The sequence below is a fragment of the Megalobrama amblycephala genome, linkage group LG1, assembly GCF_018812025.1.
Source record: "Megalobrama amblycephala isolate DHTTF-2021 linkage group LG1, ASM1881202v1, whole genome shotgun sequence".
In the NCBI taxonomy this organism is placed as follows: domain Eukaryota; kingdom Metazoa; phylum Chordata; class Actinopteri; order Cypriniformes; family Xenocyprididae; genus Megalobrama; species Megalobrama amblycephala.
Window position 1 is genome coordinate 62,313,181 of NC_063044.1, and position 18,205 is coordinate 62,331,385.

Consider the following 18,205-nt stretch of genomic DNA (forward strand, 5'->3'; position numbering starts at 1 on the left):
GTTATGATGTGAAAGACTAATTTGTGCTGCATACCAACATTCTGTCATATCAGGAACTGTATATTTTGTTAACAAAAGTAATATATGTAATGAATTTGCTTAGTAAGATAGCGTTTTAAGGCAATTAAATGTTTTATTATGTATTGGTAGTATGTATCTTTTTATCACAGATTTTTTTTTTTTTAATGTAGCTATACAAAATATTATCAGATATGTAGATGGAGTAAATAGGCAGCTATTCATGTCATCACCCCCGTTTTTAAAAAAACCTTACAATCTGTACGCGTGTATTGGGCGAACAATAATAATTATGTGAGCAAAATATTGATAATTCTGCATGTTTAGTACACGGACTGCTGAAACAATGAAGAGACGTCGGACCATGAATAGTTAATGCGGTCGTACACTATCAGGTCACTTTGTTTTTACTCGCCATTGGTCAGATTTACTGTCAATCAAACGTTAAACCAATAAATAAACGGAAAATCTGTCGTGTTCGTCTCATGTAGCCAATCAGCGGTTAGTTACTAAGAGTCGCGGTGCAGATTTAAAAGTAAAATTAATCTCTTGTCAACACATTTAGGACTGGGACCAGTCGAAAAGACGTGATTTCTGAACCGAGAGCGATGCACAGTAAGTTGAACCAGCTTTTTTCCGTTTCCGCGTAATGTTTCCTGACTTCTCCGGCGATAATAGTTAAAGGTTATGTACAAAGACAACGGAGAGCACGGCTGTTTTTATCCACTCGGCGAGGCTCTGAGTCATGTTAGCACAGCGCTAGCCTGGAAGCTAGCGTGACTCTCTTTCTCTACTTTGCATACTGGGGAATTAGAATAACGCCATTATTTAGATAACTTTAGGCATTTGGTTCAGGATTTGCACATGTTTTGTAGTCAAATACGAGCCATTCCACCCTCCCTGCCTTCCCCGATGCCCACTTATTTTGTCTAATCCTAGTGAGGTGGTCAGAGAGGCAGAACCGGGGACCAAAGTGGTTGCCTGGAGACCTGCTTCTCTCTCCTCCATCTGGCGCAGGTATCCGCTCTCTGCCACGGATAGCCTACATTTTCATTTAAATAAGTCATTTGCAAGGCCAATGTTTGAGTGTGGTCATGTCTGACCACTGCAGCTTTTGATCTGCTGACTCAGCTTGAGTTAAGAGCTTTGTGTAGACCAGATGGACGCGGATCAGCTCTCTTATATGTAGGGATGCACTCGTCTCCTGGACAGGTGGATGAGGACAGACAAACTTTGCATTAATACTGGTCGTCCTTGTACTGTGTCTTTCCCTTTGTTGTCATATGTTAACACTTGTATTTTCCCAGCAGGTGCTGTTAAACCAAAACTGTGAAGCTTTCTGGGATCGAGAGCTTATGGGATATATCGACAACATCATGTCGACCGTCTCACAGATGCTTCATGGACCTTGTGATCCGATTTCTGCAAGACTGTGACAGGATTGTCCTGCCCCATAACCGACGCCGCTCAACTTTAAAGTAATCTTAATTTTTTTTTGGCTTGCTTGCTTCTCTTGCTCTTATCTAGTATGACCCTGTCCCACTGCTGCTTTTATACAGCAACCATTATGAATGTTTTAACCCATTCAGACCCTAATTTGTCTCACTTTTCTTTGCCATTTTTATGTATAATACTGCTTGATATGGTTTCAGTAATACAGTCTACAGATTTTGTGCTATCTTCACCAAAATGATGATTTTCAGACAATGCCTGACCAAAGTTGTAGAATGAATAATTTGCTGACTTTGTGCCTGAAAAAGCAACAGTAATAGACATCCGACCAATGCTCATGTAATGACATTCAACTTGGTGTCTCTAAGGCGATATGACAAAGCTGTGTCAGTGGTGTGGCATAGTATTATAAGAAAATATATGAGCTGGTTTGAGCCCTGCAGAGAAATATAACCATAAATAGGGGACATACTTTTTCCAATATGACTTTTTTGACTCGTTTCTTTGTTTAAGCTAGTGTATTATAGTTATATTTTGGAATGGTATTCTTTTAACAATGAAATTTAAAAATTAATATGTTTTTTTTTTATTCAAAATGCACGTGATTCTCTGATTATTTGCAAAGTTTGATCATCATACAATGAAAGTTTTTCTTTTAGGTCCTGTCAGTTTAAACATTCAAGCAATTTTAAACCATTTGATGCACGTAAAACATTGAGTAGTATCCTCATAAACAGTTGCTTAGGTGAACTAAACAATTGAGAAAAAAAAAGCAATTTTAAACCATTTGATGCACATGAACACTGAATGCTGTTCTCTGCAGCGTCTATTTGTGCCTAAACAGACACATGCAAAAAAAAAAAAAAAAAAGTCAATGCACGTAAAACATTGAGTAGTATCCTCATAAACACAGTTGCTTAGGTGAACTAAACAATTGAGAAAAAAAAAAACGGATGTGTAACAGTATTTTGTGTAACAGCACATTCGGTCTTAAAGTGACAGGAGCCCTTGCTGCTTTCTGTGTCATGAATGTTAAAGGTGCCATCGAATTGAAAATTGAATTTACCTCGGCATAGTTGAATGACAAGAGTTCAGTACATGGAAATGACATACAGTGAGTCTCAAACACCGTTGTTTCCTCCTTCTTATATAAATCTCATTTGTTTAAAAGACCTCTGAAAAACAGGCGAATCTCAACATAACACCGACTGTTATGTAACAGTTGGGATCATTAATATGTACGCCCCCAATATTTGCATATGCCAGCCCATGTTCAAGGCATTACACAAGGGCAGCCAGTATTAACGTCTGGATCTGTGCACAGCTGAATCATCAGACTAGGTAAGCAAGCAAGGACAACAGCGAAAAATGGCAGATGGAGCGATAATAACTATGTCAGTTATCCATGATATCATGATATTTTTAGTGATATTTGTAAATTGTCTTTCTAAATGTTTCGTTAGCATGTTGCTAATGTACTGTTAAATGTGGTTAAAGTTACCATCGTTTCTTACTGTATTCACGGAGACAAGAGCCGTCGCTATTTTCATTTTTAAACACTTGCAGTCTGTATAATGCATAAACACATCTTCATTCTTTATAAATCTCTCCAACAGTGTGTAACGTTAGCTTTAGCTACGGAGCACTATCAAACTCATTCAGAATTAAGTAAACATCCAAATAAACTCTGTACTTATGCGATTAGACTTGCTGCATGACGAACACTTTGTAAAGATCCATTTTAAGGGTTATATTAGCTGTGTGAACTTTGTTTATGCAGTGATAGGGTCGAGAGCTCGGGAGGGGGCGGAGAGCGCGCGATTTAAAGGGGCCGCAGCCTGAATCGGTGCATTTCTAATTATGCCTCAAAATAGGCAGTTAAAAAAATTAATTAAAAAAAATCTATGGGGTATTTTGAGCTGAAACTTCACAGACACGTTCAGAATTATTATTTTAATCATAAACAATCTTGTAATTGAATATAATATATGGCTTATTTAGTGTATAAATAAGACATGCTGGGATTTTTTTTTTTTTTTTAGTTTCTGGGTCTGAATGGGTTACAGCAAAAGAGTTGCATGGCACAGACTGCTGTACAATATCGTATCTGGGGCTCTGGGGGCGCATCCCCATTTTACCAATTGTTTTTTTCCATCAACCATGTGGAGAGGAAAGCAATTCATTACTGGCTGACGTAAGCACACACACACATACAGCCAGCAGGCCTATCGCCTACAACCTGTTAGCTAGAGGTCTCGACGAGACTCCCTCTACCTCGTGTGCTGCTGGACTGCTGGCGATGACACAATAGGATGGAAGCCGCTAGCCTGCTAGCTCTGAAGGTAGCTTTGTGAATATGCGAGCTGCTCACGCTGCTTTGCTGTCGTTTATATGAATGTAGAAAATCAGAGCGTGACCTGAGATGACGTAAGGGAACAGCGGAGGGTTTTATAATATAGTTTGTGGGAGATTTAGAGTTTGTTTGAAATGCAAAATCATCATGTGCTGCGCCGTTATGTTTTCATAATAGGATTCGCGTGCGCTGTTTAATCTCTTGAATTATTTGCACGTTGCATGAATATATTTGTTAGTACAAGCTTCAGAATAATGAACTAAAGCACATTCACGGTCATGCACTTCTTGATTTGGCTGCTGTAGATTTTTATTTCTTTTTTTGAAGACTTTTTACGCAGCTTTTGTGAATGGCTTGCTGCAGATATGCACCCACAGACCCAATGTAGCAATAACGTGAATAATACACTCCCTTTCACCTCCTCCCACAAGGTTTCCCTTGCTGTACCACAGAATTATGGCCTGTCGGCCTCTACCCTCCCACATTCCCTCTTTCTTTCTTCTCGGACTCCCCTCCCGCTCCCTGCAGTAATCTTTCTAAATCTCTTGCTTGCTAATCCTTTCCGCTCCTATTTTAGTATAGACACTCCCACCATCCCAGCTTCTTCTGCTTCAATATAAATATGGCAGTCGTCTGGAATAATTTAAGGACTCCTTACAGTGCAATAATGAGATCAGTGAAGGGATGCAGTTGCATTGGAATTCTTCTGAAGATATCTGGGGAATCTATCCATGTCATGCCATTGCAATGTGTACCTTGAACTTGACTCTTGAGTTTAGTGGTACTTAAAGTTAATGTGTTTGTGTAATCTGGCACAGTACGTTTTATGTACGTTGCATTTTCAAAGGTATATGTGTTTGTTGTTGTGACTTTTAATGTGGATTTTTGTGGCCTAATTTTCCTTCTTTACTCTCCCCATTTGTTTCGTCCTTCTGTCTTTGCCTTGCCCTTCTCTCTCATTTCTTTCAGTGAACAGATTTTGGTGAGAATCAAGTTATAATGCTGAGTTTGAATGCAGATGCTAATCTTCTAAATGATGAAGCAAAATGTCTGTCACTAACTAAACAGACATGATAAAAAAAAAATATTATTATTATTTTTTTCATGAATGGCAAGGTTGTTCTTGTATACATTCTATTATATAAATACATATATGGATATTTTAAGATGCCCATTCAAACAAAACACTAAAATGTGTGATATTTATCCCCTTTAGACAGACCGTGACGTTGAGCAACATTTCCCGAGATTATGCTGAGCATCCTTGCAGCTGGCTCCATATTCTTCCCCGGCCTTTTCCTACTGTCTAAACGATTCCTGAAACATGGTCCTGGGCTCAGATGGAGCGAGAAGGATGCTGTCATTGTCTCGTCCAGGTAAATAAAGGGAAGAGAAAGTGAGAAGTGTTGAGAGGTCCTGTCAGGCTCAAACTACTGCTTTTATTATCTTTAGCCTCACAGAAACTATATGCCAGTAAAGAACATATTCTATCCTTTTTTGTTTATAAACGGGAAAGTCGTGGCAGCATAATTGTATTTTTTTGTGATTAAGATTGTTAAAAAATGCTAAATTGATAAAGGATAAATATCTGCATCAGTATGTGACTAGTGAATGATATATATCATTCACTAGTCACATAGCTAGAACATATTTAGACAGTTTGTGAACCCTATTTTGTTTTTAGACGGTTTAATATAACTTTCAAAAAATTCTATAAACAATACTGTCACTCATCAATGGCAGCTGTCACAATTGCTAGGTGACAAGAACAGCCCTCCGTTGGCTAGACCGTCCCATTTCATAATGCCCAGTCCCGACCTTCGTGAACTTTCGAAGGTGTGGCCTTTGAAGTCCACGTCCTTCGAAGGATGCAGCCTTTGAATTGGGACACAGCCATGGTCAAGAAGACAATCTGCTGAAGTGCAAATTTAGCATCAGAATGGGGAAGAAAGGGGATTTAGATGACTGGTTGTTGATGCCAGACGGGCTGGTCTGAGTATTTCGGAAACTACTGATCTACTGGGATTTTCACACACAAACATCTCTAGGGTTTACAGTGAACGGTGTGAAAAAAGAGAAAATATCCAGTGAGCGGCAGTTCTTTTGGGTCAATATGCCTTGTTGATACTAGAAGTCAGAGGAGAATGGCCAGACTGGTTCGTGGTGATAGAAGTGCAACAGTAACTCAAATAACCACTCGTTACAGCTGAGGTGTTCAGAAGAGCATTTATGAATGCAATCTTGAAACAGATGAGCTACAGCAGCTTAAGACCACACCAGGTGCCACTGCTGTCAGCTAAGAACAGGAAACTGAGGCTACAATTCACACTGGCCCACCAAAATTAGACAATATAACACTGGAGAAACATTGCCTGGATGCGATTTTGGACAGCCTTTGGATCCATTGGTTGAACTTTCAAATGATCAGATCCCGGAAGTCCTATAGCTTTAGCCAAGCAGCATGTCATGTCACTCCGTGATCTATGCATTGTCTTATGTTGTGTTTGGGCTCTTTGAGACTGCCTGCTCTAAAAAAAGAAACGTGATCTACTGTGGTTTATTAATGTTTTGCATTAGGTAAAGATAAAGATACAAATCAAAACATGGTGCAAATGCATCATGTGTATACTGTGTATACTATCTCTGTATTAATAATATATTTAGTTACCACTTATAGTACACTTGAACCCAAGCATATTAAACATTTAAAAAAAAAAAAAAAAAAAAAAAAAATTTAATACAGAGATAATATATTAAAAGCACATTTTAGTTCATATTTTATGGTGTCTCAAAATGGCACAGTTGAGGACACTTGGATATTCTTAAGAAGTACTAAAGAAGAATTTTTAGTATATTAAACAAAATTAGTGCACGGAAATAGAGCACTTTAGGTACATTATAGAAGTGTACTTGTTTTTTTTACCCGGGGCACGAGCTGCAGAGTCACAGCAGCACAGTGCAGCAGGAGTCAGATTTCACTTCTCATGTGCAGAGAGTAAGGAGAGATGACTGACAGGACTATGGCAGAGGATTTGGTGCGCAACAGATCATGACAAATATCATATCTTGTAAAATGTGCAGTCAGTACCGCCGCACCTACACAGAGTAATGAAAGCAGAAGTGAAAAGTGAGTGCACATCCAAAAGCGATATTAATACCCTGCATATAGATAGCTGCTCCCTGATGCCTGCAAATTATAGGCCTATAGACAGTACGTGTGATCATGAATTCGAACATGCATTCAAAATACAACACCCCACCCAAAAAATGTCCTCACCGTGACATCCCTAATTCAGTTATGAAGGCAGAGGGAAGTCCTAATAAAGTGGCTAGTGAGTGTAGGTATAAAACTGCATTAATAAAATGTTCACTTGCTAAACTGAAATAATTGTTAAAGTCACAAAAAATATAAATATTGGTAGGTTTTGCTAGTCTATCACTAAATGTGAAACTAAGTTTATGCTAGAGATTATTATCTTGTTTTGAAGGCCTTTTTGCAAGAAATGTGTCTGATTAAGATCTGCTGACTAAAGGCGTTGCATGTAAAGATTGTTTAGTTGCAGTGCATTGATGCATTGATGACCTTTTTCTGTTTAGCTAGGAAAGTTACTGTGTAATATCCTGATTAAATTACCCTTTCTTTAACTGGTGTCATTAAAATCTGCTATTAATGGTTTCAAATATCTCTTATCTAAGGATGTTTGCAGTCTGTTTTGCTCTCTGCTTTGGCTTTCTTTCATGCTTTGTGGTTTTTCTCTCACTTTTTCTCAGACTGGTGTCCTCCATTCAAGCCATTATGGCATCCTCTGCTGGGTACATCATCGCCTGTTCTTGTAAAGACATCATTGAGGACCAGTGAGTATCAGCTGAAGATGTGCATTATGGCTAGAAATAGAACAGAGAAAATATATATATATTTTTTGGTAATTCCGGTTGATTTTATAGGCAGGAGGATTTACTGTTTTACTACACTCAGCGCTGCTTTACTTTGGTGTTTGTTTGTGTTCCCATGTGCATGTGTCTCTCTCGCCTTGTTTCATTTGTGTTGCATAATTTGCGTATACACCTGAGAATTCTCTTATTTCTATGCAGTTATTCCCAGGTGTGTAGGAGTGCAAAAGTATTCCCTTCACTCTGAGCGTTTCTAAGAATGTGCTATTCCTCCAATGTACACCTTATGTCAGAATAATCTAATTAGGCTCTTAACCTAATTAGTTTCTATCTGTAAATCCACTGTGGCACACCAAGCCAAGGGAGTGAGCGAGAGTAGACTGGCAAAATACTCTGGAAAAACTTGACTTAACTTTTTGTGACAGCTTTAGTCAGCGGTTTCAGTTCATAATTTAAAGCTGCATCTTAACACTCTGTGAAACCCATTCGATGTGTTCATGCTAATGGTTTATGGAAAACGGTTGGCTGTAATTTGATTTGCCTCACCTAATCAAATTTATCTTGTTTTGAACTGTTTATCTAATTTATTTTGTGCCATAACCTGAAGGTCCACAAGCGAATTAAGAATGGCAGCTCAAATAGGTCAGCAATCATGTTTCATAAATGATTTAAGCCAGGTAAACTCAATTACTCAGGGTATGTGTTGCAAGTCTGGAAATTAGACTAATGCTGTGTCTCAGTTCACCTACTTATACTATGCCCTACAAGTATGTAAAAAAAGTATGTTTTTTTTTTTTTGTTTTTTTGTTTTGTGGAGAAAAAGTACATACTTTTGAGTGTGTAGCAGAAGACAAGTTTTGTAGACAAGTTTTAGGACACGCTATCACGTCATAAAATAGTGTCTTTAAAGGATTAGTTCACTTTCAAATGAAAATTTCCTGATAATTTACTCACCCCCATGTCATCCAAGATGTTCATGTCCTTCTTTCTTCAGTCGAAAAGAAATTAAGGTATTTTGATGAAAGCATTCCAGGATTTTTCTCCTTATAGTGGACTTCAATGGAGCCCAAACGGTTGAAGGTCAAAATTACAGTTTCAGTGCAGCTTCAATGCGTTCTACACGATCCCTGACGAGGAATAAGGGTCTCATCTAGAGAAACCATCGGTCATTTTCTAAAAAAAATGTTTAAATTATATACGTTTTAACCATAAATGCTCATCTTGAACTAGCTCTCTTCTTCTTCTTCTCTATTTGAATTCCGGCAGTGTAGACACTGCTAAGTGTATTACTGCCCTCCACAGGTCAAAGTTTAAACGAATTGTTATATACTTGCACTAGCATATTGTATATGACAATTTAGTTCAAACTTTGACCTGTGGAGGGCAGTAATACACTTAGCAGTGTCTACACTGCCGGAATTAGAATAGAGAAGAAGAAGAGAGCTAGTTCAAGATGAGCATTTATGGTTAAAACATATATAATTTAAATTTTTTTTTGCTTTTGTTTTTTTTTAGAAAATGAGTGATGGTTTCTCTAGATAAGACCCTTATTTCTTGTCTGGGATCATGTAGAACGCTTTGAAGCTGGACTGAAACTGTAATTTTGACCTTTGACCGTTTGGAGGCCATTGAAGTCCACTATATGGAGAAAAATCATGGAATGTTTTCATCAAAAACCTTAATTTCTTTTGAGGAAAGAAAGACATGAACATCTTGGATGACATGGGGGTGAGTAAATTATGACATAGCATAGTATGTCATGGTGTAGCGTAGAACGTCATGTCTCGGAAGTTAACTATCTCTTCTATTTTAAGATGTAATTTATTCCAGTGATGGCAAATCTGCATTTACAGTCAGGTCAAGTCACCTAGAAGTGTCCCCTACTAAGCAAACCAGAGGTGACAGTGGCAAGGAACCCAACCTCCATCTAGATTAGTCTAGATTTAAACTGACAGAGTGTGTCTGCTTCCTGAACAATACTAGGAAGACCGTTCCAAACTTTGGGTGCTAAATAGGAAAAGGATCTACTGCCTGCAGTTGATTTTAATATTCTAGGTATTATCGACTGGCCAGAATTTAGAGATCGCAATAGATGTGAAGGGCTATAATGTTTTAAGAGGTACTGGGGAGCTAAACCATTTAGTGCTTTGTAAGTAATTAGCAAGATTTTAAAATGTCTGCATTGTTTAACAGGGAGCCAATGCAGTGACAGAACTGGGCTAATCTGGTCATACTTCCTGGTTCTAGTAAAAACTCTAGCTGCTGCGTATTGGACTAGCTGGAGTTTGTTTATTAAGCATGCAGGGAAACCACCCAGTAGAAAATTACAGTAATCTAGCCTTGAGGTCATGAAGTAACATTTCTGCATTTGTCAAAGAGGGCATTTGTCGTAAATTAGATTTTTAAGATGGACAAATGCGTTCTTACTAGGGCTGTCAAAATTATGCGTTAATAATGCATTAACGCAAATTCATTTTAACGGCACTAATTTTATTAACGCACGATTCATGCAGCACACATTTTCTGTTTGATCCGTGGCCTAGCCCCTAGTTGGAGAAATGGAGATGCAGCCATAGGGACCGTTCACATGTCTTGTCTAAAAAAGCATGGAAAGCGCAGCTGCGCCACTTTCTCCTTCTTTCCAAAGCGCTTGCACTCGCGTGGCATCTGTCATTGCTATGCAACCATGAACTGTGCTCTCAATGAGGAGGTTTCAGCAAAGGATAACCCCAGTTAATTTCTAGTCCTTGCATTCTACTACTAGATATATGTGTGGAGATGATAAATAAAAACCTGCCCTGAACGGCTATGATCAGCTGTTTGGCTGAGCTTTCTATGTTTTGTTACGGAAAAAAATGTAAAGATTACAGATAAAAATGTGCAATTAAGTTGCGATCAATCACAAGTTAATTCATGACAATCATGCGATTAAATATTTTTAATCGATTTACAGCCCTAGTTCTTACAGATGTTAGAAATGTGGCTTTCAAATGAAAGATTATCAAAGAGCACAGTTGTGCTGCTTCATATGTTTGTGGAAGCCATGATACTTTTTTTCAGGATTCTTTGATGAATAGAAAGTTCAAAAGAACAACAGAAATAGACATGCATTTGTCCTCACAATTCTGCATCAAATTTGACTCGGGACAATTGTTTGCTCTTGTGTCCACATTTATCTTGGGAACACAGAGACGATAGTTTTACTGCCTCTACAGTGCTTGATTTGCTAGTCAAATTTTAAGGGAATACTTCACCCCAAAATTTACTCAGTCTCATGTTGTTGTTCTAAACCTGTATGAATGTTTCTCTTACATGCAACACAAAAGATGAAATTTATCAAAATCTTAGAGGAGCTCTTTTTTTTTTTTTTTTATACATACAGTGTTTTCAAGCCCAACACTCATGCCTGTAACCTCCAGGTGCAGTACTGAGCACCTTGGACATGTTTATAGAAATATCAGGAAATAAGTCATGGAAAGTTAATTTAAATCTGCACTGGTTTGAAATATTTGTTGCCTTACTGAGCATAATATTTTTAAAATCTTTTTTTTTTTTTTTTTTTTAAGTCCTTATCAAATATAAAGGACGACTGGGGGTTTCTCACTCTCCTTTCATATATCTCTCTCTGCTCCCTCTGTCCAGGCATTGGCTCACCAGCAGCTATATCCTCTTTGCGGTCCCCTACTTCATCTATGACATCTATGCCATGTTCTTGTGCTACTGGTACAAACTTCAGGTCAAGGATCACGAGGAGGATAGCGAGGCCAAACCGATGAGGTCAGCCATCAGCGGCTATCTGCGCCGAGAGTTCCTCATGGTCTTGCACCATGTCGTCATGGTTACTGTCTGTTTCCCTGTCTCCGTGGTGAGTGGAATGAGGGTTGTTAACATACGTTTTTTCATAAACACACACACATAAAGTACATCTTTTTTGGAATATGATTATGGAGGCCCATCAGAGCCATATGTTTGGAGTGTAGTAACGCAGTGGCTTTTTGACGGTTTAAGAGTGATTTGATGGGATCATGCTATGTGGGTGGCTTGAAGTGTGGCTGAGTCGAACTTGTCCTAAATGGGCCTGTGTACTTTCACCCTGTGATTATACTCTCCGTCACTCTCCATCTGTATCCATGGAGACTGTTGCTGTCGGCAGCAGCGCAGCAGCCAGAACCCTAGCATTAGCTGCACTTAAATGGCTATAAGTGTTAGGGACTGATAAGACAGGAGAACCTCTGCAGCACTTTCCTCTGATAAAACCACTCTAAGCTTTTCTAAATCTGACACAACTCTGACTTTCCTTTCCTGACTTGCCTTTTCTTTCTGTTTTGTTTTTCTTCCCTTCCTTTATCCTTTCTTCCTTTTCCTCTTCCTCATTCCCTTTCTCTTCTTTCCCTTTCCCTTCCATTTCTGTATCCTCCACCCATTCACTTTTCCATCCTTTTCCTTTTCTTTTCCCTACCCTTCCACTCCTTTCTTTTTCTTTCTCTTCCATTTTACTTACCCTTTCTCTTTCCCCCTTTTCTTTTCCTCTCCTTTTCATTTCCTTTCTTTCTGTTTCTCCTTCCCACTTTCTTTTTTCGTGTTTCTCTTCTTTTCCGTTTCCTCCCCTTTCCCTTGCTTTGAACTTTATATTCATTCCTGTAATACCTCATTCCTTCCTTTCCTCTCCCGTCATCTCATTTCCCTTTCCTCTTCCCCCATGCATGTTCCATTCCCTTCCATTCTTTTTCCTTTTCTTTTCCTCTTCCTTCCATTTTTTTTTTTTTTTTTTTTTCCCCCTTTCCATTTCCATCCTTCCTTTTCCTCCTGTCCTTTTCCCCTCCCCCTGAAATTTCCTTCCCCTTCATTTTCTCATCCTTCCCTTTCCTTTTTGTATCTTTTCCCTATTTTATTTTCCTCTCTTTCTAGTTCTGGAGACAGGGCAAAGGGGATTATTTCCAGGGTGTGATGTTCCTGGCAGAACTCAGCACCCCGTCTGTCTGTCTGGGAAAAATACTCATCCAGGTACTAAACACAATCACTCACTCACCACATCTTTCCATCTCTTTCTGACTTTCTTTTATGTCAGTGTATCTTTCTTTTTAATGACTCGGACAAGCAGATTTTCAGATTTCTCTTTCTTTTCTTTATAGTGTATGGGTAATTTTCAGACTTACTAATCTTAAAACATCTCATTGAATGACAGTGATCTTTCACAGACTAACAACTCTCTTGTACATGTCTCTTTCACTCCTTGAGTGTTAAATGTGTAGTGGGGAATATTGAATCACGGTTGTCAGAGTTCATTGCTCTGCCTATTAATAATTTTTTTCTATCTGTTAAACACTCTCTCTTTCACTACTTCCTGCTCTCCTTTGTTTCTTTGCCTCAGTACAAGCAACAGCACACTCTCCTACATAAAGTCAATGGAGCTCTTATGCTGGTCACTTTCTTCATCTGCAGAGTTCTTCTCTTCCCCTACCTCTACTACGCCTACGGCAGGTATGATCACTGTTTAACACTCTTAATCATTCAGTCTTTTACTAGGTCTTCTATTTCTGTTGATCATCTATTCCTTCTTTTTTTTATCCTCTCTTTCTTTATCATGTTCTGATAACATGAAATCTTAAATCTGAAGGTTTTCTTTTTTGGTCATATTTCTCACTCAGTCTCGACACGGGACTGAGTTTTGAACATATGAGTTATTTACAGATTCCTCCTAAACTATTGTAATAACCACCAAAGGTCATGAGCTGTGTTGTTTTGGTATTACGAGATTTGAGAATCCTTAGACTTGACAATTGTCCTCCTAGTTACATTTGTCCTCCAGTGTCGTCTTTACTGGCAAACAAACAGCTTAGAAGTTGAATTTGCTTGCACCAGGACTTCCATGGAAAACCTAGAAATATAAGAGAATTTAAATGTAATTTCCAAAACGGAACAAATCATGGAAATTGCCCTGAGAGTGCAGTTTTGCATTTCAAAGTCAAGTCACAAAAGTAGTTTTTGACGTTTCCAAAGAGTCATCCAGTTTCTTTGATCAAAATGTGTGAAACAAGTTCAGATTTTGTATAGTTTAATGTTAGTTACTTGCATTATCCTAAAGACAGTGTTTGTGTGTGTATACATATCAGGTTGATTCACTCATTACTACAAATGAGAGGAAGTGCAATGTGCAGTATGGCAGACTAAGTCCCGCCTCCCGAATAAAAGAGCCGTTCGCCAATTGGTAGTAATCAAATCACTGCAGCTGCCGTTAAAAACTATGGTTCCCACTGAAACAGTGTCCTGAAATGCATGCTTGGGACTGCACATGCAGATTGGCTGGACCAACCTAAAACCTTTTTTTTTTTTTTTTTTTTTTCTTCTTCATATTTCAGTATTACCCCATTCAAGTAGATAGGAGTTGGTTTTGCATGCCAGAAATAGCTGCCTGGAGGCACTGCATATATGGACACAGAGTGGTCAAACTTTTTTTGAAAGGGACTTTGATTATAGTGAATACATATAATCCCTTACACCAGGGGTGTCCAATCCTGCTCCTTGAGGGCCACTGGCCTCCAACCCCAATTAAACACACCTGAACCAGCTAATCAAGGACCGAATTTGGACACCCCTGCCTTACACTTTGTCTACACCAGACGCAAGCAGCACTACGCGACAAACCCATTATAATCAGTGATGCTTTCTACACTGGATGCATCGCGCCATGACAAATTCCTAATGGTAAACTGATGCCTTGTTGTATTTCCAACGTACTTCAAGTGCTCATGCTGCTTCTGACACAAAGAACAAATGCATTTGCGACAGTCGCTTTGTTGCGTCCAGTGTAGACCGAATTTGTCGGTGTAGACACTGTGTTATTCACTGTAAGCTGACTCTATGCATATGTTTGTTTGTGCTCATATCACAGGTACGCATCCATCCCCTTCTACATGGTGCCGCTGTCTGTGCCCTGGCAGTATAACGCAGGTGCAGCTTTGCTCATGGCCCCGCAGGTTTACTGGTTTTCCCTCATCTGCAGGGGTGCCTTCCGCCTCTTCACCAGAGCCTCACGGCACAAAGCGGCCAATAGCAGCACAGACTCTGAGCCGAAAACCTCACTCCAGCCCCCTGCCAATGGATACAGCCCAAGAGAGACTGACTCGCACTGAGAGAGGGGTAGAAATAGAGATGTAGGTGCAGGGTTGTTAGGTTTAGGCCAATAGGAAACAGAAGGCAGATGGGTGGATCTTTCTTTGACCCTGCAGCGTCGGTCCGCAGGCAAAGAAACCGAAGCTGTGTACCCTCACTATTCACCACCATCCTCTCTTTGAGAAGAAAAATAAGACTTCAGACCAAACCAAACAGATTATTTTCTCTCTAACATGCACATCCTCTGTGTCAGAGCAGTAGGTTGGAGAAATGTCATCTGCTGCTTTGCAGGGTTTGTGTGTCATTTGTAAATTACCATGGTCAAAAGCTTCAGAAAAAGGGACTGATGTGGACGAAGCAGGAACAGTATTTAAAATGAGTGATGGATAGTAGGATTGAAAGATCCCTCCTGTTCTCCTCTCTCGAGTATCTCTTGTCTCTTTGTTTGTTACAGTTGCATAGAGGATACGAAAAAGGGAACAGAAATTTCTCTGTCAATTTGTATATACATTTTTATTAATATTTGTGTTGAATTCCAAATAGATTTTGAATTTATTTTAGATTTTTCTAGAATCTTTATTTATTTAGTTCTATTCCTCATTAAGGGTGGATAAGTTTAAAGCAAAGCCATTAAACTGCTACTAAAAGAGTGAAAACCGAAGTTGTTTGATTCGAAACAACCCCTCAGATGCATGGCTTATTCCCAGTTATCCATCTCTCCTTTTTTCCCATGCCTGGTTCTCATCACAGCTGAAAACAAGATGGCAGCGGCTGCATCCAGTTAGTGAATCAGCAGTTATAAAGGGGGGTCATTTAAAGGATTTGGATGAGGCTGAGCTAATGCATTAGCATATCTCTGCTGCAGTGCTCCAATCCTTTTAAGATCCAGATGTCGGATGGAGGGGGAAGGGACCGAACTGCCCATTGAAACGCTGCACTTGAAAACCAGGCTGAAGTTGACAAGGAACACGGACGAACCTGAGCCAATCGTTTTTTTGTGAGGGTTTAGACTGCAAGCATAATGGCCCTCACTATCCTCTTAGTAGATCCACACCACAATATGGAGTCCACACTGATTGTAATCTGCACATTAAATGGAAAACAACTGTGTTCTTTCTCTAAGCTGACAAGATGTTTATCCGCTTCTCGAGCTGTCAGCCTTTGTTTCTGTCCAGATATTTAGGAGGTCCACTGATGACGTGTTGTCACCAATTAGTCCTCACTTTTATGGTCAAAGTGTCATTGGTGTAACAACGTTGTCACGCGCCTCCGTTAGGCCTGCTTGTTTTGCCATACTCACAAACAGGACTGCCAGTTTGATGCTAAACAGTATTATTAGGTGTTGAAGTGAGAGGATGGAACACAAGTTCAAAGTTTCAAAGAGTGAAACTTGCACTGAATTATCACAAGGAGGGCCGCTAAATAAACATTCAAGTCTGTGAGATACTTTAAAAGCACTGCGTAGGCGGCTCTGTCTTGGATTTAGTTCTGGACCACTATAATTGAAATCTTATAGGTTAGTCATGTTTCTGTTAACTTATTAGAATGGTTTTTATTTTTCTGCTTTACAGATAGTGTGCTCAAAGGCATCAATGTAGCTAGAGAAAAGAAGCTTTTAACATGCTCTTTACACAAAGTACTACTGTATTGTTTTACACTGGGGCATCACATCACTAACTCAAAGGGACTGCCCAGTGCTGGGCATGAATAGGGCCAGTATTTTCAACTATAGCAAAGTATACTGGTGTGGGAACTGGTTAAAATATTTTGAGCTAGGAATGAAGTTTGTCTTCTGACTTTGTTTTTATGTAATACTTACTGTTAATTTATTCTTATTTATGTATTTATTTGGCCAATTCTGAATGTACATATGAATACACATCTAAATGTTCTTCTGAGTGGGCTTCTGTTTATCTAGTTGCCTGAAGACTGTTCTGTAATTATGATTCTTTCAGCTGAAATATACTCTTGCTCTCTCTCCCGTTGTGCTGTGATGCTGTGTTTGACCTCCTTTTATACTGAAACAAAGGCTCTGAGTCACCTGCTTGGTGTGTGTGTGTGTGTGTGTGTGTGTGTGTGTGTGTGAGAGATTGTGTGCGAGAGAAAGAGATCATTGCACGCATTGGTTCAATGAACATTGCCTAATGTGTTTAGTCTTCATGTAACATTCCAGAGACTCTTGATTTCCTTATTCCAAAATTCTATTTTCTCTTTAGTTATAAATGTTGTGTAAAAAAAAATCCCTCTAATTCACAAATTTTACTGAAAAGGGTGTAAAGGTACAACTGACCGAGGCTATGTAAATAGTAGCTCAAAAGAGTTGAGGGAGCCAATCAGAGAACACTTTCCTCTTGCGTGTTCGAATCCACTGACTGAAATGTCTTTTGAGCACAGGTTAGCAAAACAGCTCTACAAGTTTCCACTACTTTTTAGGCGCTGTTTACACTTAGGGCTGCATGATTTATCGTATGATACGAAAAATAACACTGAGCTTAAACGCGATTCTTAGTGTGATTATGAAATCGCAAAGGCTGCGATTTATTTATTTATTTTTTGTATGCGCAGTTTGTCAATGAAGTATGGCTCCAAATGCTAATCCATCTGAAAGCACTGCGAGTCCAACAAAAGACATCATTTAATAACATGTTTTTACTCCAAACTCACTTTATAAGGAGAGTTGAGCATCCTTCTGTGGCTTCTTACACAGAATAAGGCAGTCGTGTGTTTATTAGTCATGTTTAAAGCATTTCAATCTTCTGTTTATTCAACTACAGCAATATGACGCGTGTTATCTTCTTCTGCGGCAGGGCATATTTGGAGTTTCTGCGCGAGAGCGCCCTCTGGCTTTCAGATGGAGAAGCATTTAATATTGATCACAGAGCCGTACAGCTCTGACAAGCTGCGCATAAAATAATCTCAGCCTTTGCCAATTCACCTGCGATAACATTGCGATAAATCGTGCAGCCCTACACGACACCCTTTTCAACTAAAAACTAAAAACTGAAAACTTTTTATGCCGTTTGGCCATTCATTTCCGCGACAACAGCATTTTGGTGACCTGAAAACGCATTTCAAAGTGCAAGTTTTTGAAAATGTCTCTGTGTAAACAACAAAAACACGAATCTATGAAAACAATGACGCCATGCACATGCGTATTACATGTTCAGTCTATAGTGTTTCATTGCCATCTAATGGACTGAAAGCAGAATACAGCATTTTTAGCCATTTTCACGGATTCGTATGAATGGGGATCGTTTTAACAATGGTGTCATCTGTACACGGAAAACTCATGCTTAAAACGGAAACGTTTTTCCTTTACCATTGTCGTGTAAACGTACCCCAAGTTTACTTTTTATGTTTTGTTAGTAATTTTGTAAA

The 18,205-nt window shown here is 39.1% G+C and overlaps 1 protein-coding gene across 4 annotated transcripts; it reads left to right on the forward strand.

The window, feature by feature from the left end:
- Positions 1-484: 484 nt before the first annotated feature.
- tlcd3ba (TLC domain containing 3Ba) lies at positions 485-16,805 on the forward strand. Of its 4 annotated transcripts, XM_048207803.1 has the most exons (10): positions 485-633; positions 1,326-1,496; positions 3,639-3,812; positions 4,793-4,805; positions 5,040-5,199; positions 7,595-7,678; positions 11,357-11,579; positions 12,623-12,718; positions 13,086-13,195; positions 14,607-16,805. In XM_048207803.1, exons 5-10 carry the CDS (start codon positions 5,075-5,077, stop codon positions 14,845-14,847), a joined length of 879 nt encoding a protein of 292 aa, XP_048063760.1. In that variant the 5' UTR covers positions 485-633; positions 1,326-1,496; positions 3,639-3,812; positions 4,793-4,805; positions 5,040-5,074; the 3' UTR covers positions 14,848-16,805. The 4 variants fall into 4 exon arrangements, with proteins under 4 accessions (XP_048063760.1, XP_048063776.1, XP_048063767.1 ...); XM_048207819.1 differs by lacking the exon at positions 4,793-4,805; XM_048207810.1 differs by lacking the exon at positions 3,639-3,812.
- The last annotated feature ends 1,400 nt before the right edge of the window (positions 16,806-18,205 follow it).

Excerpts from the sequence above, each read along its gene's own strand:
- tlcd3ba (XM_048207803.1), top strand. The coding sequence starts at position 5,075 with ATGCTGAGCATCCTTGCAGCTGGCTCCATATTCTTCCCCGGCCTTTTC. Across the intron at positions 5,200-7,594 it reads GCTGTCATTGTCTCGTCCAG|ACTGGTGTCCTCCATTCAAG; the intron begins GTAAATAAAGGG and ends ACTTTTTCTCAG. Across the intron at positions 12,719-13,085 it reads TGGGAAAAATACTCATCCAG|TACAAGCAACAGCACACTCT; the intron begins GTACTAAACACA and ends TCTTTGCCTCAG.